The sequence below is a fragment of the Felis catus genome, chromosome B4 (assembly GCF_018350175.1).
Source record: "Felis catus isolate Fca126 chromosome B4, F.catus_Fca126_mat1.0, whole genome shotgun sequence".
Taxonomy (NCBI): Eukaryota; Metazoa; Chordata; class Mammalia; order Carnivora; family Felidae; genus Felis; species Felis catus.
Window position 1 is genome coordinate 82,292,725 of NC_058374.1, and position 15,747 is coordinate 82,308,471.

The 15,747-nt window shown below is 54.9% G+C and overlaps 3 protein-coding genes across 5 annotated transcripts; 2 read left to right on the forward strand and 1 right to left on the reverse strand.

Annotated features, from left to right (window-relative positions):
* Nucleotides 1-293: 293 nt before the first annotated feature.
* Nucleotides 294-4,005, forward strand: BLOC1S1 (biogenesis of lysosomal organelles complex 1 subunit 1). Its single transcript, XM_003988854.6, has 4 exons — nucleotides 294-458; nucleotides 1,252-1,324; nucleotides 3,406-3,538; nucleotides 3,814-4,005. The coding sequence occupies exons 1-4, from the start codon at nucleotides 398-400 to the stop codon at nucleotides 3,922-3,924; spliced, it is 378 nt and encodes a 125-aa protein (XP_003988903.1). The 5' UTR covers nucleotides 294-397; the 3' UTR covers nucleotides 3,925-4,005.
* A 149-nt stretch (nucleotides 4,006-4,154) lies between these two features.
* RDH5 (retinol dehydrogenase 5) lies at nucleotides 4,155-8,820 on the forward strand. 2 transcript variants are annotated; one of them, XM_019835050.2, is made up of 5 exons: nucleotides 4,155-4,803; nucleotides 5,367-5,713; nucleotides 5,869-6,127; nucleotides 8,042-8,205; nucleotides 8,493-8,820. In XM_019835050.2, the coding sequence occupies exons 2-5, from the start codon at nucleotides 5,404-5,406 to the stop codon at nucleotides 8,714-8,716; spliced, it is 957 nt and encodes a 318-aa protein (XP_019690609.1). In that variant the 5' UTR covers nucleotides 4,155-4,803; nucleotides 5,367-5,403; the 3' UTR covers nucleotides 8,717-8,820. The 2 variants fall into 2 exon arrangements, with proteins under 2 accessions (XP_019690609.1, XP_006933853.1); XM_006933791.4 differs by having other exon boundaries at nucleotides 5,386-5,713.
* A 1,083-nt stretch (nucleotides 8,821-9,903) lies between these two features.
* CD63 (CD63 molecule) lies at nucleotides 9,904-13,100 on the reverse strand. 2 transcript variants are annotated; one of them, XM_023256248.2, is made up of 8 exons: nucleotides 13,000-13,100; nucleotides 12,328-12,404; nucleotides 11,264-11,452; nucleotides 11,014-11,088; nucleotides 10,819-10,914; nucleotides 10,566-10,706; nucleotides 10,241-10,324; nucleotides 9,904-10,063 (listed from the first exon to the last, which is right to left on the reverse strand). In XM_023256248.2, exons 2-8 carry the CDS (start codon nucleotides 12,391-12,393, stop codon nucleotides 9,998-10,000), a joined length of 717 nt encoding a protein of 238 aa, XP_023112016.1. In that variant the 5' UTR covers nucleotides 12,394-12,404; nucleotides 13,000-13,100; the 3' UTR covers nucleotides 9,904-9,997.
* Between the last annotated feature and the right edge of the window lie 2,647 nt (nucleotides 13,101-15,747).

A 15,747-nucleotide genomic window follows, 5' to 3' on the forward strand; every position in this document is an offset into this window, starting at 1 on the left:
AGGAAAAGAATTTCAATGAGTCCAGGGAGCCTCTGCTCCCCCAATACGGAACAAGGATGGATATCCTGGCAGTACCAACCCTCCCGGGAGCCTTGAGATCCAAAGATGTCCAAAACGAGCTCTGTAATATGGGTACTGGAGAAAATTTCTTCCAACACTGACCAAAAAGGGAGCGCCCAATAAAGACAAAAGCTCGCTTACCCCCAACCCTCTACAAGTCCCTCCGTTCCCAGCCAAGATCTTCTGTGTCCTCTACCCTAGGTCTCAGAAGGGGGCGGTCCAGGGCTCACGTGATACTGCGGTCACGTGACCCGGGCCCCTCGGGAGCCGAGGCACCAGTTCCAGCTCCCGCAGTCGGAGAGGGCCGGGCGCGCCCAGCCCCCAGCGCGCCGCGATCATGCTGTCTCGCCTGCTGAAAGAACACCAAGCCAAGCAGAACGAACGCAAGGAGCTGCAGGGTGAGCAGAACGTCCCCGTCCGCCGTTTTCTCTCCCGCCGCGGCCTAGCCTCAGCCGGAGCCTGGACCTCGAGTAACGGCCCAGATCCAGGGAAGGGCGCGGGCTAGTGGGCATGGGCGTCGGGGAGGGGGTGGGGGCGCTTTTTTGGAAATTCGGTTCCCTTGCCAATGGGCTGTGGCCCCTCGGCAACACTGCGGCCTCCTCTGGGCCACGCCCCCCACGCTCTGTCTTCCCGCATCCTGGTCCCGCCCCTGCGCGTGGAACGCGGTGCCGATTGGCCCAGGGAGCCTCGCGTCCTGAAAGTGGCAAGGGACGCTCCTGAAGGCAGGGGGGTGCTAGGACCCGACTGAGCCGGGACTCTTAGAGGCCTGAAACCACCGAAATAGGGGTGGGGCCCTTGTTTCCTGAATCTGGCCTGGGAATCCGGGAGTTACCAACCCTCAAGCCAAGACTGTGGGAAAATAGTGCCCGAGGGTCTGGAGTCCTGGGCGCTGCCACTGACTCGTTAGCGTTCCAGGGTGAGTCGCTTCCCCTCCCAGGGTACCAGTTAACTCACCTCTAAAATGAAAAGGCCTAGAAAAAAAGTTTTCTAATAAATTTTTTTTTTTAAATAATGAAATAAAATGAAAAGGCTTCCTTTATGTTTTGCAAGGTCCTTTTCAGCTCTGGCGCTGTGAGATTAGCTGAGATGTTCCCGCAACTAGCGGAATAGTAATTAATGGGTGGTGAACCTTCAGCACCACGCTTCAAAAAACCAAGTCTCCACTCCAATCCCTTTTCCCCCCACCCCCAGAGAAGAGGAGGCGAGAGGCTATCACTGCAGCGACCTGCCTGACAGAAGCTTTGGTGGATCACCTCAATGTGGGGTATGAACCTCTTCCCATCAACCACCAGCACCCCCCGCCCCCCAAATTTAGGCACTGGCAACGTCTAGCCCTCAGATTGCTGTTGAGGGGATGAGATGTTCCATTTCATTCCCTCCATTCCTGTCACCCAGCTTAACTTTATAGAGAAAGGCTTGAGTCAGCTCTGACCCCTAACGTTGCACAAGGAGGAGCAGCAGCAGTGGTTGAAGAGGCAGCCAGATTTCCCCCTCCCCCTAATAACTTCCCTGGTGCTCACAACTCGATGCCATCTGCCCACTTCCCTTCACTCCTCCAAGTCCAGCTGTCGCTTCAGCAGGAGGGAGAGCACCCTCCTTTACCACAACTTGCCACCCTCTCCTTCTCTACCTCCCACCCTCTGGCAGGCCTGGGGAGCAGCTGGCAGGAAAGAGGTGGCACAGCCAGTGAGGGTGAGGGCAGAACCTATGCCAGGAGCTGTAGCAGAGCCAGGCTGTCTCTTCCCTTCCTTCCCGGTCTCCAGAGACCACCCCCTGTGCCAGCCCTATATGAGAATGCCAGTAACAACCAAAAACTTGGGAAGGAGCAAAGAATATTGTCTCTTGACCCTGAGTGACCCAGAAGAGTGCTGCAAAACGATGATGCGATAGGCTATCTGTCGGAAGAAAAGGGGCAGTATGATGTCTCCCATGGCAGGGCAAGTAGAATAGCTTGGCTGTGAATCCAGAGACTGAGTCACCCAAGTGAGCCATGCAGGGACTGTCATCTTCATTACTCATCTCTGGGGAAGATTAAGGGACAAGAAGGCAGTGGTTGGGGCCTTTGATCTCTCCCCTCCAGACCTCTCCCTTCACTCAGTGTGAAAGTAGGAGGTCAATAGGAAAAACTGGCATTTTAGGAACTCCCAGGGGAATCTCTTGAAGCATTGGGAGCCCGCTATTACTGTTTCAGCTCCTACACTACCCCCTACTATGGCCAAGCTGTCTCCCAAAGAAAAAGGACAGGGTCTTCCCCCTTTCCTTCCTCCCACATTGGCGCCTCTCGGGCTCTGCTGTGAGACTGGCCCAGGCTTCTCCCTATGCTCTTCCTTTGCTAGGGGCCACCCCTCTTTCAGCTTAGAGGACAGCTAAGCCAAAGCCAGATTAGAAAGGGTTTTGTGTTCTGCCCACGGGTCCTCTCATTCCCTGGAAAGGAAAACAAAGGCTCAGTCTATCTCAGCCCCTGTCAGGTGTCCTTCCCACTCTTTCCACCCACCCCAACCCGTTGCCCCCTCCAGCCCCCACAGATTCCAGTGGGGGGTGGATACCGGATGCGGAGTCTCCCAGCTGACCTAGAGCTTTGGGATGGTGAGTGAAAAGACTCCCTAGCCAGTAAGAGAGAACAGTTATTGTGAGATTGGGGGAAGGGGGAACAGGGCAGAGAGTTGGAGGTACCAACCTCATGGTATTAATGGTAAGTACAGCCAACCTTGGTTGAGGAGAAAAGAAAAACTACTGCCTAGAGCAGAAAGAAGGAAGGGAGAGAGAGAGATTATGTGTGTGTGTTCGTTCATCTGTGTGGGCGAAAAGAGAAGGGTTGGGAGAGAGACTTGAGAGCCAAGAGGCAGCCCCTGGGATATCTTCTCTTGACCCTGAGTTCCTGGGGAGGGGAGCCGCTCTCCCATCCCATCCCAGAGTCAGGGAGGGGCCCAATTTCCCTTCCCAACTTCTTGCACAGACCCATGGCTTCCAATCACTGCCAGATGTGTCCCTGCTGCTGGATTTTCCCAGCTTCTCTGCACCCCCTTTACCCTCTCAGCTTCTTCCTCAGGGAATCCTCCCTTCTCCCACCCAGCTTCAGGAATTCCTTTGGGGGGGGGTAGGAGATGGCAAGTTTCTAGTCAGCTCCCAGCTAGGCTTTCCTGGGAATCCTGGGAGTGGGAGGAAGAAGCTGGTCCATTTGCATGTACAGTAGTCATTTGCATCACATCCAAGAATGGCCAAAATCATGAGGTTTTCCCCAGCCTGACTCCTGGCTGACCTCTGGCTCTTGCAGTGGAATATTAGTCCTAGAGACCACTCCCCACCAGCCGGGTGAGTTGATCTCGTCTCTCTTCCAACCTCTAGTGTGGCCCAGGCCTACATGAACCAGAGAAAGCTGGATCATGAGGTGAAGACCCTACAGGTCCAGGCTGCCCAGTTTGCCAAGCAAACAGGCCAGTGGATCGGGATGGTGGAGAACTTCAATCAGGCACTCAAGGTGGGCCACACTCCCTACATCACTGGCCCCATCCTAGGCCCCCGTTAAATGCCTCCAGTCAGGTCACCTTAGGCCTCAGGTTAAAAAAGAAGTGGGGCTGGTCCCAGAAATGCCATGTATGGCCCCAGTGTCAGAAAAGCTAGAGAGATGAAAATAGCTGGTGGATCCAAGCAAAGCCCTTTCTAGGGGATGGACGGAAAGTGCCCCTGTCTGTCTCCTTAGAGCTACGTTCTACCCACCCTGATTCCCCACCTCCCACCTCCTCCCCTTCCCAGGAAATCGGGGATGTGGAGAACTGGGCTCGGAGCATCGAGCTGGACATGCGAACTATTGCCACCGCACTGGAATACGTGTACAAAGGGCAGCTGCAGTCTGCCCCCTCCTAGCCCCTCTTCCCTTTCCTCTGCCCCGCCCCTCCTATCTCCCCCAGGGGGGTGCAGGAGACAAGAATAAAACACAAGCCTCCATTTCTCTGTGGTATGTTTCAAAGAGCTACTAGGCCAGCATGGTGGGTAGGAGTGGAAGATTCAAAGACTGTCTCCCTAAGCTACAGGTACCCTTTGGCTAGAGGGTGGAACTAGCTTCCTCTTACTATCTCACCCCTCTTTTCCTCTTTGGGCCTGGTGCAGGTGTATGTTGGGTACCTAGAGGGTAGAAGTTTCCCGCACCTCCCCAGAGAAGGTCTGGGTGCCCTGCCCCAAGCTTCCTAACACAGGACTTCAGTTTCTTGCAGAGGAGAAATAGGACAGGGAGCAGGCCTGGTGCTGGCTCTGGCTCTCTGCCTCTCCACGTGCTTGTGGCCTCTCCCAGCCTGGTGCTAAGCGGTGTCATGAGTCCGGACCAGGTTGGAGATTAATTCTTGGTCATGGGGGCACTTCAGGGCTTGGAAGGAGGAGGAGTGTCAGGTCCAAGGTCACCAACAGAGAGGGGTAGCTGCCATCCTTGACATAGCCCTCTTCCTGGGAGCCCATGACACAGGTGGTCAGGTACCCCCAGCTGGTAAAGCCAGCCAAGAAGGGGGCCGGGGCACACCTGGCCTGTGCCAAGCCTTGGCTTCAATTGCCAGGCTCCAGCTTCCCTGGCTCCTCCTCCCAGCCCCTCCCCTCACCCACATCCACTTAAAACCCTGACACCCAGTCCGCCCACTGCAGACATTGGCATTAGCTGTAGCTAGTGTGGAAACCTGGGAAGACTGGGAGCAAAGCCTCTCGAACAAAGGAAAAGAAGGATTTGGGGCACCTACCTGCTAGCTTTCCCCAGAGGAGGTAAGCAGGGCACTGGGAGCTGGGTGCTATGAGAGGAGTATCCAGGTGTTGCATGTATTGATAAGTCAAAGCTTTTCATGTGTTTCCTCACACATTATCCCCTCTGACCCTCCACAATTCCCAGGTGGACCACGGTGGGTGTTGGCCCCACTGGTAAAATAGAAAACAGGTGAGATACTCAGCATCCCACAGTAAGTTTAGGGCCACCAGGACTAAAATGTGGGGCTCTTTGCCCCATGTGTTTCAAAAAATAAGGCCCAGTTTACATTTAGAGAATTTAGATGTCCCTGGCTTAGCGGGAGAGGTGACTGCGAACCAGATCCCTCTGCTCCCGTGCAGCAGGCCTGCACACAGGACCCCGCTAATCTGATTTTAGTTAAGTTAGCAACAAATATAGGGTCTGCCTCAATCTTTGCTTCGCTTAGATGAGCCATAGTTTGCTAATTACCCGCCCAGCAGATAATTTCTCAATATGCTCAGACCAGACTTCCAGTGAGGGAGGGGAGGATATTAGGGGCAAGAGTTTAAGAGCCAGAGTAAACTAGACAAGTTTTCCTGCCCAGTCTCGGCTGCCACCTGCAGGTCACTTGGGCTCTGGCCATGTGGCTGCCTCTGCTGCTGGGAGTCTTGGTCTGGGCAGCGCTGTGGTTGTTCAGGGACCGACAGAGCCTGCCCGCCAGCGATGCTTTCATCTTCATCACCGGCTGTGACTCAGGCTTCGGGCGGCTTCTGGCACTGAGACTGGACCAGAGAGGCTTCCGAGTCCTGGCCAGCTGCCTGACCCCCTCAGGGGCAGAGGACCTACAGCGCGTGGCCTCCTCTCGCCTCCACACCACCCTGCTTGATGTCACTGAGCCCCAGAGTGTCCAGCGGGCAGCCAAGTGGGTGGAAACACATGTTGGTGAAGCAGGTGAGTAGCAGTGGGGCCACAGGGCTCGTGGTGCAGGGTGCTCAGTCACAGGGGCGGCGGGAAGCAAGAAAAACTGCGTGGGGAAGGAGGAGTGATCAGGAGAGAGTGTTGGAACGCCTTACCTACCCGACGGGATCTGTTTCATCTCTCCACAGGGCTTTTTGGTCTGGTGAATAATGCTGGTGTGGCTGGTATCATTGGGCCCACGCCGTGGCTCACACGAGATGATTTCCATCGGGTGCTGAGTGTGAATACGCTGGGTCCCATTGGGGTCACCCTTGCCCTGCTCCCCCTGCTCCAGCAGGCCAGGGGCCGGGTGGTCAACATCACCAGTGTTCTGGGTCGCCTGGCAGCCAATGGTGGGGGCTACTGTGTCTCCAAGTTTGGCCTGGAGGCCTTCTCTGACAGCCTGAGGTAAGGGGTGCAGAGCCCTGGGCTGCCCGGCAGAGATGACTAAAACACTGCAGAGTGCGATACTGAAGAGGAGACAGCTGAGGGCTTAGCTTTGTGGCTTCAGACGCCAGCCGTCTCTCATGGGTGCTTTGTGACCTTGATAGGTTACTTCTCTTTTCCCCCAGTTTATTCCCTACCTGTTAAATCAAAATGAGAAGACCTGCCTCATGGGTGTTGTGAGTGGAATGAGGTACATGGAAGGCCCCAACAGAGACTGGCTTGTAGAAAATGCCCCAAGAAGCCTGCTGTCATTATTAGTATTATTATTAATAACTGTTACTTGTGATGAGCTAGTACCTTTGTGGAACATTTTCTCATTTCTTCCAGCAACCTTATAAGGGATTAGGTATTGATATCCTCAGGGTAATATAACTTACCCAAGTTATTACCCAAGACCACACAACTAGTTAGTAGAAATGCGGGGACTTGCCCCCAAGTCTGCTTGCCTGGTCACTACATTCTCCCATCCCTCATCTTTAAGCAATAATGTCCAAAGTCCCTTGAGAGCACAAAGGAGACTTGACAAGTACCACATGAGACCAGAGCCTGAATTCTGATCAGTACAAGTACCCCCCAGCCAGCCTATCTTCTGTAGGAAGCCTGCCTTCATCACCTTCACTCAGCAGTGAATTTAAATTATATACCTTTGCGGGGGGGGGGGGTTGTTTTTTGTTTTTTTTAAGAGAGAGCATGCATGTGCGTGCACAAGTGGAAAAGGGGCAAAGAGAGAGGGAGAATCTTAAGCAGACTCCATGCCCAGCACAGAGCTTTCGATGCAGGCAGGGCTCGATCTCCCGACTGAGATCATGACCTGAGCCGAAATGAAGAATCTACCACATAAGCGACTGAGCCACGCAGGCGTTCCCTATCCTTGGGTCTTTTCATTTTCCACTCAGCATCATGGAACACAGACTTTATACTTGGATTTCTGCATCCATGTCAAGGGAGTTGGATGTATCCCTGCAGTCTCCGCAGCAAACACCAATCTACTCCCTTCATGTCCAGCACTCAAGATTCCATGCTGTGTTCTGGGACCTAGGGAAAGGGGTTCTTCTAGCTCAGGAGTTGGTAAACTGGTTCTTAAGCCAAATCTGGTCAGTAGCCTACAAGCTAATAATGGTATTTACATTTTTAAATGGTTACACTGTAAGTGATTATAGAAGTACCTATCTGAGGGCACCTGGGTGGCTGTCAGTTAAGCTTCCGACTTCAGCTCAGGTCATGATCTCCAGGTTCGTGAGTTTGAGCCCTGTGTCAGGCTCTGTGCTATCGAAGTAGAGCCTGCTTCATATCCTCTGTTTCCCTCTTCTCTGCCCCTCCTCCACTCACACTCTATCTCTCTCCCTCAAAAATAAACACCTTTTAAAGTACCAGGGCACCTGGATGGCTCAGTTAAGGATCCAACTTCAGCTGAGGTCATGATCTCACAGCTTGTGGGTTTGCACCCCACGTCAGACTCTGTGCTGACAGCTCAGAATCAGGAGCCTGCTTCAGATTCTGTCTCCATCTCTCTCTGCCCCTCCCTCCCCCCTCAAATACAGACATTTAAAAAAATGTAAAAATAAAAAAAGTACCTACATGATTATCATTAATTTTTATGTCTGCGATGCCAAAAGTATTTACTGCCTGGCCCTTTAAGAAGTTTACTGACCCCCCCCCCCCCCCCCCGCACTCTAGATCATAGAATACAAAGGAAACCTCAAAAATACCTGTCCCACTTGTCCCCATCCCAGGACAGCAGGGATCTCCTTTACCATCAGGACCCCTGTCCCTGGCCTGTGATAACTTCCCCATTTTAGCCCCCATACCCATGTCTCAGAAGATCCCTTTCCTATAGAGCAAGAACCCAAAAACCTCCGGTCTACTCCCATCCAGGCGGGATGTGGCTCCTTTTGGTGTCCGAGTCTCCATTGTGGAGCCTGGCTTCTTCCAAACCCCTGTGACAAACCTGGAGAGTTTGGAGAACACGCTGCAGGAGTGCTGGGCACGGCTACCTCCTGACACACAGGCCCACTACGGGGAGGCCTTCCTTACCAAGTGTGAGTATCTGGGCCCACACAGGGTCGTACGAAGGGAAATGAAAGTGCCAGAAGGGCCCATCCTACACCAGCCTGCTGGGAGGAGGTGGGCAGAGAGGAGGTGAGGGAGAATGAGATGCCAAAGAACATCCAGGCCATGTGGAACCTGCCCACTCGCCAAACTGGGGAGGGGACTAAGGATCCATCTCACCTCTGCTGGGGACCAGTTCCAGGAACCCAGAAGACAGGGCCTGAGATAGGCTGGGGTGGGACAGGGACACTGATTACAACCACCTCCTGGACTGCAGACTTTAAAATGCAGCGGCGCATCATGAGCCTGATCTGTGACCCAGACCTGACCAAGGTGAGCAGGTGCCTGGAGCATGCCCTGACTGCTCGTCACCCCAGAACCCGTTACAGCCCAGGCTGGGATGCCAAGCTGCTCTGGCTGCCGGCCTCCTACTTGCCAGCCAGCCTGGTGGATGCTGTGCTCACCTGGGTCATTCCCAAGCCTGCCCAGGCAGTCTGCTGAATCCAGCCTTCCAGCAAAAGATTGTTTCAGTCCCCACCCAGGTACTGCCTGGTACTGGTACAAAATAAGTACTGAATAAATGTGTATTGTTAAAAAAAAAAAAAGCACCGGGGGGGCGCCTGGGTGGCGCAGTCGGTTAAGCGTCCGACTTCAGCCAGGTCACGATCTCGCGGTCCGTGAGTTCGAGCCCCGCGTCGGGCTCTGGGCTGATGGCTCGGAGCCTGGAGCCTGTTTCCGATTCTGTGTCTCCCTCTCTCTCTGCCCCTCCCCTGTTCATGCTCTGTCTCTCTCTGTCCCAAAAATAAATAAAAAACGTTGAAAAAAAAAATTTTAAAAAAAGCACCAGAAGTGGGCAGAAATGGAGTTGCCCACTGGGGGACTGACCCCATTTAAGTGCTCGCCCCTAGGCTGATTTAATGCCCAGGGTCTCTGGCCTGTTTAATGCCTGCAAAACAACTAGCAACTAGCGGGAAGGGGGACAGAGGCTAAGGGAACTGGCTTGTGACTAGGTGCTCTTTGAAGCACATGGAAGAATGGCCACCAGATGGCACTATTGGACATGTATTTTCTACAAGGAGTCAAGTTGCAGCTCAGTGTTGGGAGTGCAAATGGCCTTTACCTGCTTTTCTTGGGAGGGACAGAAGGTGGTGAGGAGGGGTCAGGGCCAGGCTGGGTGGTTTCCATTGGGGAAAAAAGGCAATACCCACTTCGGTTGTCTTCTATTATCTAAGTCCAGAAAGATGGATACTGGCCACAAAGGTGTCATAGCAACTTGTCACCAGCCTGAAAGGAGCCAGGTGCCCTTTGTTGGGGAGGGAGTTGCTGGGCCCTCAGAGGTGGGCAGAAGGCCAGGGAAAAGATGTCCATGGTAAATCTGGGCTGGCCTCTCCCAGACAGAACCTTTGTGGGGAACCCCCTGACTTTTGAAGGAGTTGGCTTCATGAACATTGCAGCACATGGCTAGGAGACAGGGAGGACAATGGGCCACAGCCTCCAGATCCCCCTTCCACTGCTAGCCCCACTAACGCCTTCAGCAAAACCCGCCTTTCCAAAACCAAAACATCCCTCCCCCTGCCCCCTAAAATTAGCCTTTCTTGCCCAAGGTGCAAATACAAGGTCCCACAGGACAGGAACACGGTGGAAGAGAGGGAAAGGATAAAGTATCATTCTTCAAGACAAACTGAGACTTTTTTTCAGTCTGAAAAAATAATCAGTTTAATTGAAAAACCTGGAGTGTGCTACCCCACTCCCTTAGATGAGGGGGCTGAAGCGACCAGACCCCTACATCACCTCATAGCCACTTCGGATGCTCTTCACGAGGCAGCACGCAAAGATAATTCCCAGTACCTAAAAGCAAAGATAGAGGGGTGGAGAAGAGTCAGAAAGGCAAAGTATCCCAGACCCACCCAAGAGACCCCAAACACAACCAGGGCCCTCATCTCCAGGCCAGTACCTCCTCAGCACCTCTTCCCACTGCCCCTACTGCTCAGATGCCCCAGAATGAGTCCAAAAGATGCCTCTCACCTCCACAAAGGCAATGCCCAAGGCTGCTGCAGCCACCACCAGCACATTGCTCCTCAGCCAGCCCCCAATCTTCTCCACACAGCCCTGAAGGGTAGTAGCCACACAAGGCAAGAACACAATCAGAAATTTCCCACCCACCTCCTGGGTCCTTTGATCTGCACGCTCTGTATCTTTCACCCTGCCTCTGGGAATCTGGGCATTCCCAGATACCGACCCTCCCCATCCCAAAACCCCGACCCTCTCCACCTCCATCCCTGGTCCCTCTCAACTCTTGAAACATTTCCCAGGTTTCCCAAGTCCCCTGTTCTCTCAACTTCCCCCTTACCTCTTCGTGGATCTCCTTCACCTTGAAAGAAATCCCACAGCCCTGTGTGACATTGACGCAGCAGGAGTCCGGGACTCGGGCCTTGGACATGAGAGGGATGCTCTCCCAGTCTGTGTAGTTAGCTGCCCCGCAGCATTTAAACTGCACGAGAGGAGAAATACCAGGCAGAAGGTTATTGCGTGAACATCCACCTTCAATATGAAGATGAGAATCTTCTTCCCCCACTACCCCTGCTCCCAGAAACCTCACTCACATCTTCCTGCATCCTGTCCACAATCGAAACCGTGTGGTTGTTTTTTGGATAATTCTGCATCTGCTGCCGGAAGTCCTTATTAAATTCTGACATCACCTGGGAATTGGAAGGAGCATTGTTGAGGTCAAACTAAGGCAAACGGGTCCCAGAGCAGCCAGACCTCTGAGGCAGGGCCCTCCCCTTTTCCCTGCTTACCTTGTCTCTAAACACATAGCCAGCAATGGCTACAGCCACCTCCACCAGCATGATAAGAGACAGGAAGATGGCAAACTGCAGGCACAATGGGCAAGGGTCAGGTTTGGAGTCTTGGTGAGAGCGGCCTGCTGTGGCCCAGCCAGCCTCTAGCTCCTTCATAAAGGTTTTCCTCACCCACCTCCTAAGCCCCCACAGTAGAAGTGCCCTCCCAGCAGTCCCAGACACCCATGCTGGCCCCCACTGTGCTCACCGTGACCATAAGACAGTAGTTCTCCTTGCAGGCCCCACAGCAGCCCACGAAGGCCACCAGGAAGAGGAAGGCACCCACTGCGATGATGACCACAGGCAACAGGGAGCCAGGAGTGGCCCCCTGGACAATGGTCTGCCTCAGGACCAGCTGGGCCCCTACACCCACGGCGATCAATCCCACTGCACAGGCCTGCGAGGAGGGCAGGTCAGGGTTAGGCCAGACCCACGACCTAGCAGACCTCCGTGACAGAGGGCAGCAGCTGCACCCAGGACACAGACTTAGTCCCATCCCAGAGAGACAGATTCTCACACCTGGGAGAATATGGTGTGGGATGACCCATATTTGCCCCACAGTTTGATCAAAGGCCGAAAGAGGAGTTCCCAGAAAGCCTTGACCCCAGGGCACATATTTCTAACCTAGAGTGGTGCTTCCTGTGGGCCTCTAGGGCTCCCAGAATTGCCATCTCACTATCTTCCAATGGCCACCCCCTCCTCCTCAGCTGTGACTAAGGTTCCTCAGGCCCACAAGGCCAAGGAGGAGAAGGGAGAAGGAAAAGAGGTAAGAGTGGTGAGCTCCTCCCTGGACATAGAGCAGTCTCTCAAGCCAGGACCCCAGGGCAGGAGCAAATTGTGGCCGGCTGAGCCCTTCCCCACCCCGAAGCGGTGAGAGGGATGAGGGAATGGAAAGGAATGAGGGGGTAGGGGAGAAGGGTGGGGAGGAGGGGGAAGCCCCAAGGCGATAGCATCAGGCCGGCCGTTGGCTGGTTGCCCCATTGCCCGGTATCACAAGTGGTTGGTTGGGTCACCAGACAGGAAGGGCCAGAAGGGGCGAGGGGGAGGGTGCTACGCACCCACGCAGTCCATTCTTGGTCCAAACTAGCCTCAGAGGTCCCTGAAAGCTGGAGGGGGTGGGGTGGCCCTGCTGTCTTCGGCCCGTTTCCCGGGCTCTCCTTCCACATCTGGTCTCCAGCTGCCTTCATTCGTGGCCCCCCAGCCCTCACCACTCCGGATCCCGGTCTCCCCACACCCTGCCAGCGCGCCCCGATCATCCCCCATCCCACTCACGCAGAAGGCCAGCAGAAGAACGTAGAGCAAGAACTTGACACATTTCATTCCTCCTTCTACCGCCATGGCTGCCGGGCCTGGGGCAGAGGGGAGGGCAGGGGGATCAGAACCGGCCGAGGTAGGGGACCTCGGTTGCAAAGCTCCCCGCCGGCCCTCGAGGCCTTCCCTGCTCGGCCCCCTTTCCCGGCCCCTCCCACCCGGAAACCCGCGGTCGGATCCACGTCTCCCAGCCCCCTCTTCTTCCAGGCTGGAGAGGGGTGGGGGCGACCGCAGCGAAGCCCGGACCTGCCCCGCAGCCTCCCGGGCCCCGGGGCAAGATCCCAGGGCGCCGACAGAGGCCGGAGCCCGACGCCCACCCTCGGCCCGCCAGCCCCCCGGCGCCCAACACCCCCTCCCCACCCCGCCAGTCCCTAAAACAATGGTCCTCGGCCAAGCGCGACCCCCAGCCGCCTTCCCCTGCTCCTTGACCACCCCCAAAACAGAAGCGCGACCAGCTCGCCACCGCACCCCGCCTGGGCCTCTGGAACTTTTCAAAGTTGCAAAGTTTGTAGGGCCTCGGGCGCGCCCGGGAGCACGGCGGATCTCCGGGGGGCCGGGCCGAGCCCCGGAGAAGGGAGCTGCCAGCGACCACCCACCCGGAGCCGAGGCTGGCCGTGGGCCCCGAGGCCTCACCTGGGCTCCCCGACGGTATGCGCTCCTCTCCCGCCGCGGCTCAGGGGCTCTCTAGCGGCGCCCCCGGCTGCGGCCCCGCCCGCCGCGCGGCCCCGCCCCGGCCTCCAGCCACAGCCCCCTCCCCCGCCACCTCCCCCGCCCAGTGGCCGCCTGCCTCCCTCATGTGACGCGGTAACAGCTGCGGCCTGAGTCACCCGGCCGGCGAGGGGAGGGCCGAGCCCCCCGCCCGGCCAAGGCCACGTGGCCCCTACCCAGAAGACGGCGCCCACCCCCGAGAGGGGAGGCCACCGAGGGCAGGACCTCGGGGTGCCTGGGGCCCTTCTGGCGTCCCCGTCCCCATACCACCTCGGACTGGGAGAGCGGGACCGAGCGGCGCCAGATTCTCTCTGGTTCAGGGAAGCGGAGGAAGCGTGTGCAAGCCAAGCAGGCGTGAGCGGCCCGGAGTTACACTCTGAGCGCCCGGACCGAGCAACCGAGCTGAGGCAAGGTGACGGAATGGTCTTCAAGAGGCCGCTTCATCCTGCACCCGGAGCCCACCTTCCTCTGGCTCCATCTCTATTGAAGCCCCCATCCCCATCCCCGAGTCGGCAGAGGGCGCTGTTAGATCCCTTGGATCGGGTGGGGTCAGAATAAACACTTCCAGAAAGTCCCTGGCCTCACATCCTGGGAGTCCCCCAACATTCTAGAGTGGGTATTCCGGTCCCCCTTCTGTTAGTCCCTTTCTCCATATTCTGGGGCTCCGGAGTAGTGGGCTGAGCACGGGAAGAAGCCAGTCAATCATGACGCGCCAGAGTCTGGTTCCTCCCTCTGGGGGTGGGTTGACAAGGTCTGTGCTCCCACCACCCCCACTCCCTGATGAGCTTCTTATCGGGTGGAGGCCTGGGGGAGGACACTAAAGCAGGCATGGCATCTATCTTATGGATCTCCCATCCCATACCACAGGCAGCACTTCATATCCCAGGGGTCAAAGCCAGATGAGGGCTGGAAGGGGCTCAAGCTGCCTCCCTCCATTGTGTGCCATAGTGGACCCCAGGAGGAGCTGTGTGAACCTCCAAGGACAGAACCAGCCATGACTCCAGGCTCCCCCAAGCCTGGGCCCCACGCCCGAGGTTCTTCTGGTCCTGACTTAAGAACCACTTCCTGAGTCTTAGTATGTGTACACAAAGAAGGAAAGAAACTGTTAACAGCCAAAGGAAAGAGATCTGGGCTGGGCTGAGAACCAGTTAACAGAATCACAACCTTCCAGCAAGGCACACCAAGCCCATTCTGAACCTTGCTCCCCAGTTACCACAGTAGGCAGGCAGCGGAAGAGGAGAGAAGATGCTGGAAAAAGTATTCATCTGTTTATTGTGCTGCCACTAGATGCCAGGCATGTGCTATGCACAGGAGATGGAGAGGGCGGACAAGGGAAGGAAGACAGTGGCACTGACCTCGATCAACAGACAGAGCCAAGTCCACACTGTAATAGGCAGAGACAGAAACCCCTGGTGGTAGGTGGACAAGCTCAGAGGGAGGGGCAGGTGGTATCTCTCCCCCAGAGGAGAAAGAGAAAGAAGAGATTTCAGACTTCTTATCACAAAGGTGGGTGGTACTCTCTGAGATGACCTTAGAGAATAAAGAAACAAGCTCTCAGTTCCAGGGACCAGGAAAGAGCCAAGTATAAAAAAGGAATATTTTTAAAAGCCCAGGGCAGGCTGGGGTTGGCTAGCTCAAAGGGTTCAGGAAGGATGTGGTGAAAAATGGACAGGACAGTGGTCTGAAGTTAAGATTGAGAAACTTTAGATGGATAACAACCAAGTATAACGCTTGGTCTTTGATTAAATCTTTGAACAAATGAACTGTGAAAGACATTTTGAGAACAACTGGGGGAGTTTGAACATGGACTGAGAATTAGACATGAAAAAAATAATTTTGTTAGCTATGATGATGGTATGATTATATAAGAAAATTATTTTTTAAAGATGCATACTAAAATATTTAAGAGTGATGTGATAGCTGTATTTGCTTTGGAATACTTCACTAAACAGATGCAGCAAAAAGCAGAGAGTCTAGGTGATAGGACCATTGACAGCCTAGAAGGCTATATTGGGTATTTTTTTTTTCTTTTAAGTAAACCTTATGCCCAATGTGGGGCTCAGACTCATAACCCCAAGATCAAGAGTCACATCCTCTACGGACTGAGCCACCCAGGCACGCCAATGTTCTAAAGGCAGTGGGGAATGTTCTAAAGGCGGTGGGGAGTTTTCGAGAGGTTGAACATCTTGGGGCTGGTCCTACATTGAAATAAGGAGGAATGAATGGCAGGTAGCCCAGAAGATCTTTGAGACATCACTGCCACCATCCAAGGGAGCGTTAATGAAGGCTGGAACCACAGGGTGCCTGTGTGGCTCAGTCGGCTAAGCATCCGACTCTTGATCTCAGCTCAGATCTTGATCTCAGGGTTGTGAGTTCAAATCCCACACTGGGCTCCGTGGTGGGGGTGAAGCCTACTTAAAAAAAAAAAAAGAAAAAGAAAAAGGAGCCTGGAACCCTGGAAAAGAGGGAAGTCTGAGTGGCATTTCAGAGGGCAAATAAAGGACTGGGTGACTGCCTACCTGTGGAAGGGGAGAGTAAGTGGGAAAAGTCCGAAACAACTCAGAGCTTCCAGACCTGGGCACCAGGGGGGGAAGTGGTGGTCACCCAAGACAGGAGGCACCCACAAGGGGCATCCAGAAATTGGAGATGTGAAACTCAGAAGAGAGGAGCAGT

What these genes read in the sequence shown, in the direction of transcription:
- BLOC1S1 (XM_003988854.6), top strand. Translation starts at nt 398, where the DNA reads ATGCTGTCTCGCCTGCTGAAAGAACACCAAGCCAAGCAGAACGAACGC. An exon ending in CGAACGCAAGGAGCTGCAGG is followed by an intron (nt 459 to 1,251) that starts GTGAGCAGAACG and finishes CCCCACCCCCAG; the next exon opens with AGAAGAGGAGGCGAGAGGCT. An exon ending in ACTTCAATCAGGCACTCAAG is followed by an intron (nt 3,539 to 3,813) that starts GTGGGCCACACT and finishes TCCCCTTCCCAG; the next exon opens with GAAATCGGGGATGTGGAGAA.
- CD63 (XM_023256248.2), bottom strand. Translation starts at nt 12,393, where the DNA reads ATGGCGGTAGAAGGAGGAATGAAATGTGTCAAGTTCTTGCTCTACGTT. An exon ending in ACTACTGTCTTATGGTCACG is followed by an intron (nt 11,089 to 11,263) that starts GTGAGCACAGTG and finishes TTGTGCCTGCAG; the next exon opens with TTTGCCATCTTCCTGTCTCT. An exon ending in TGAAGGAGATCCACGAAGAG is followed by an intron (nt 10,325 to 10,565) that starts GTAAGGGGGAAG and finishes ACTACCCTTCAG; the next exon opens with GGCTGTGTGGAGAAGATTGG.
- RDH5 (XM_019835050.2), top strand. Translation starts at nt 5,404, where the DNA reads ATGTGGCTGCCTCTGCTGCTGGGAGTCTTGGTCTGGGCAGCGCTGTGG. An exon ending in AACACATGTTGGTGAAGCAG is followed by an intron (nt 5,714 to 5,868) that starts GTGAGTAGCAGT and finishes ATCTCTCCACAG; the next exon opens with GGCTTTTTGGTCTGGTGAAT. An exon ending in GCCTTCTCTGACAGCCTGAG is followed by an intron (nt 6,128 to 8,041) that starts GTAAGGGGTGCA and finishes ACTCCCATCCAG; the next exon opens with GCGGGATGTGGCTCCTTTTG.